The sequence below is a fragment of the Lemur catta genome, chromosome 14 (genome assembly GCF_020740605.2).
Source record: "Lemur catta isolate mLemCat1 chromosome 14, mLemCat1.pri, whole genome shotgun sequence".
In the NCBI taxonomy this organism is placed as follows: Eukaryota; Metazoa; Chordata; class Mammalia; order Primates; family Lemuridae; genus Lemur; species Lemur catta.
In genome coordinates this window covers 7,397,988-7,402,288 of record NC_059141.1, presented here as the reverse complement: position 1 = coordinate 7,402,288, position 4,301 = coordinate 7,397,988, and the positions used below count along the sequence as shown (strand labels likewise).

Sequence of the window (4,301 nt, the reverse complement as noted above, 5' to 3'; positions counted from 1 at the left end):
CTGCCTGTTGTGGGCAAGCCCACAATTTGGAACAGTTGCCTGAGGCCATGGACAGTGGCCAGCTGTCTTCAGTCTTGATTACTAGGAAAGAAAAAGGCAAGGAGTTTTGGCTGAATGTCCAGGTTCTATGTGGGCTGTGTTGTGCTTCTGATTTGTTGAAGTGGGAACTAGCCCCGACATTCTGACAGAATCGCTGATTGTTAAGTGTGGCTCAGAGAAAGTGTGAGGATCATTGGTGAGGAGCTGACAGCAGTCGTAGGAACTGTACAACCAGCAGGGTCGTGTGTGTGTGTGTGTGTGTGTGTGTGTGTGTGTGTGTGTGTGTGTAGAGGAGGCAGTGTACAGGGGAGAGGTTAGCCAACTTCTAGCTTCCAATTCTTCCCTCCCATGAGAATTCATTTTCATAACTTGTAGCATACCTGGAAGGGCCCTTCTCTGGACCATCCTCCTTGTTGATGGCTAATCTTCTGTAAGAAACAAGAGCACAAGTTGTGGTAAGGTCTTACTGCCCTATTTGTTGTCTCCTAGATCTGCCACCTTGGGGCACAGGCAGGACCTCTGCCCCTCCTCAAAGACCTTCAGCACCTCCTCCTGACATGCCCAGAGGAATTGTGCATGGTACAGCCATGCCTGACCTGTGGATGCCCTTGACCTGCTAGGTAGGGTGTGGATCACCTGAATGAATTGAAGAGGAGGGTGGCAAAGAGAAAAGGCTGGGATGGGCTGGCTCTGTCTTCCAAGGCAGAAGCAGTGTGCTCAGGCAGGAAGTGAGAGCATAGAACAGACTTCTAACTTTTAGGCTTCCGCAGCCTCCTCCTTGAATACTATTCTTTTCCTGATCAGGGCCACAGGCTGATCCCAGCTCCAGGAACTCTGTATTAGATTGATTGCAATAATGGTTCCAACTAGATCTGCCTCCTCATGTTCATGCCCTCTGCAATATGGCCTCCCATCAAGAGATGAAGTTCATTTACCCACCCTTGCATCTGGACTGACCTCACATCTTACTTTGGCCAACAGAATGTGGCAAGATTGACGGTGAGCCAGTTCTGAGCCTTTATCTTAAGAGGCCTTGCAAACTTCTACTCACTCTCTTGGACCACACAATGGCCCTCTAAACAAGGCTGGGCTAGCTTACTGGAGGAAGGAAAAATGTGGCCTGCTCACCCCCATTGACCCAGCTGAGGGTTGCCAGCCCCCAGAAAGAGAGGTAGCTAACTTATTAGCAGTTGGCTGCAGAGACATGAGAAACCCAGGTGAGAGCAGGAGAGCCACCCAGCTGAGCCCAGCCTAAATTGCTAACCCACAGAATTTTAAGTTAAATTAATGATTGTTGTTTTAAGCCACTACATTTTGGGGTGATGTCTTTCACAGAAATAGATACCTGATACAGGCCGCAATGGGAGTAGGTGAAAAGGAAGGCTTGAGCTGTGTTGAGGGTGGAAGCCGATAGCCAAGGGTTGCCTCAGCAGCCAGGTCTTACCTTGAGGACACCCTGGAGATCGGGCAGGAAAAGCCAAGGCCCCAGAAGAAGATGGGGTGGGAAGGAGCCTGGGGCATAGCTGGCAGGAGTAATAAGGACCAGGACACTTGGTTACCCTGGGGAATAAATAAAACTTTAATAACGATAAGGAGCCACATCGTACATGTGCTGTTTCCAGAGCCTCTCTTCTTCCAGATTGTAGGTGTTGATTGCATCATTGGGGTGGGCTCTCCGTGATATAAAATCCTGATTCATTAGCATTAAGTCTCCAGGGAATTCAGCTAATCGGAAACGATTTCGGTTTGTTAGGCCTGTGATAGACCGTTCCCGTTTCTTTGTGGAGAGAAATGGTTTGCAATCATTTCCACAGTATTTTAATTTTTTTTTTGGTTCTTCTGACTTGAAAACTATGTTCATTTTTATTTGTTGTCTTTCTGTGGTTTTGCCTTCTGCCTCCTCTTTCTTCTCTTGATTAACCTTATTATAATAATTGGGGTCACAGTTGTCCCCTTGCTTGGCCTTGTCTTTTGCCAGAGGGCCCAGGCCCACTCCTGATAGAAACGAGGCGCCTCTAAACCTTTCAACGTCAGGTAATAGCTGCTCATTTCTCAGGGCTCGAGCAATCTGCATCCTTTCTATGTGCTTGTGGATGTTCATCTTCTCTCGTTGTGGCATTTTAAACTCCTCTGGGGGCACAATCACCTTTGCTGTCCATATTTTTTCTAGCGGTCCACAAGTAGCACAAGCAGAGGAATGTTGTTTTGTATATTCTATTGCCTATTTGTAGTCTGGAGACAGCAACTGTAGTTTCTTGAGCATTTTCCATTCTTCCTTCTGCTTATAAGTCAAAAACCTTCTTGCTGCTATGGTATGAATGCCACCTAGACGCTGACAATGGGAAGAGGATTGTTAAAATCTCAATGGTGCAGGGGCAGACAGCACCCGTGGAAGGAATTAGCTAGTGGCTGCTTCTCTCTCCATTACTGGGGGTATCTGACTGCCTGTGTAGTGGGAAAGAGGGTGGACCTTTGGGGTCAAAGTCTGGGTCCAAATCCTGGGACTCCTCTTACCTATTATGAATTCAAAAGAATGTTGTTGATGTTATAGGGTCATTGTGAGGCCTCAAAAAGACAATATAGATATGAAAGTAAGTGCAAGGCAGGGGCTCAAGGAATGACAGTTTTCATCATTTGCTATCACTTATAGTTATGTTCCTAATTGGAACTTATAAACAAGGCTACTTTGCTGTGCAAGTGTAACAGCCACTAGCAGACTCAGCCAACCTGAGTCCACTGTCTGGGAGACTTCTCTGTTGCTGATGGCTTTGAACCTTGGCTCTCCCTAACTAAACTGGCTGGCTTGAGTGGCGCCTCTCTGTGTGTAAACTTCAGGGCACTTACTATGATCTCTTTTTCCAAGGGAGAATATTTCCCGAGGGCAATACGTGGGTCCGATCTGCAGAATTTGGTCCATATCCTGGAAGGCAGAGAGGCAGGAGGATTAGAACCCTGGAAACAAAACCTCACGAAGGGAGGAGATTCTACACTAGCCAGGCTGAGACCCCCAGGAACAGGGTTTCTACAGCCCCCAGGTAGACTCCGCCATCTGGCCTCTTTCTGACTTGAATGGACCTGACCAAAGCTCAGGTCACACTCACCCCAGTGGTGACACAGAACACGGATCCTCTGGGAAACACAGGCGGTCTTCATGCTGAAAGGAACAGCTGGTGTTAAATATTCTGACTCGTTTTTCATTCTTCTTGTTTGACTTCCCTTCTCCCTTCTGTCTTTCCTGGGCCCCTAGGTCTCTAGCACTTTGTTTCCCAGTCCTCTGATAGCCATTGTCCCATTCTCTGATCATACTTCGGCAGTAGGCTAGGAGGGGAGGTGTTAATGCCCACAGTTTGTTTCTCAGACAATTTAATGGGAACCCAAGCGGCAGTCACAAACATACATTGCATCATAACTGGCCTACTTAGGGCTATTGTGAGGTCTGAGTTTAAGGCATCAAATGATTCTCTGGGGTGAAATGGACACACACTGCCATGCTCCCAGGGTGCTGGAGCTCAGAGGAAGGGATTGGGCAGAGAGTGTGTCTGGGAGGGAATCTGGCCATGTCACTGCTGCTGACAAGTCCGCCAGGACTGCTCAGTTCTTGCAAGATGAAGCCCCAGGCAGCTAGTGTCTCTCTCTTGGGTGTTTGCATTCCTCCTCTCCCTGAGCCCCTCAGTTGATAAACGCCACTCTATCCGTGGTTCTCGGAACAAGTACCTGGGCTACTGTTCACAGTCTCCTCCATCTCGAATGCCTCTCTCCCCTTGATCACCTGCTTGTCCCCCAGGGCCCAGCTCAATTGTTGCTTCCTCTGAAGATGTTGCAGAATAAATCACCCTTTTGTCCACGTTCTCATAGCACTTCCTGCATCATGCTCTAGTGCTGTGTCTCACACTGCCTCGATCGTCCAATAGATCTGTCTCCCCTTCCATTGAAAGTAGGTGCCAACAGCATCTTACTCTTTGCAGAGCAGTTCTTTAGCACATGGCCTAGTGTGGGGCAGATGCTCAGGTTGCTGACTCAATAAACAGTCATCCTGGGTCCCTGGTTAAAGGTGGGGTCAAGAATGGTGCTGGTGGGAATGGATGTTGCCACAGCCTCCATGGAAGGTAAGGTGGCAATATATATCACAAACTATAAATGCACTTACTCTTTGACTCAATTATGTGTACAAATTAAAATATGCACAAGGTTAGTCATGCAACCCTGTTTGGGGTGACAACTTAAATGATAAACTCAAATGTCCATTAATAGGGAATTGGTCA

The 4,301-nt window shown here is 47.7% G+C and overlaps 1 protein-coding gene across 1 annotated transcript; it reads right to left on the bottom strand.

The window, feature by feature from the left end:
- Window positions 1-1,618: 1,618 nt before the first annotated feature.
- Window positions 1,619-3,781, bottom strand: C14H10orf120 (chromosome 14 C10orf120 homolog). Its single transcript, XM_045567895.1, is given in 4 exon segments — window positions 1,619-2,371; window positions 2,884-2,959; window positions 3,141-3,357; window positions 3,754-3,781. Coding segments are annotated over 4 exon segments (1,074 nt in total).
- Window positions 3,782-4,301: the final 520 nt, after the last annotated feature.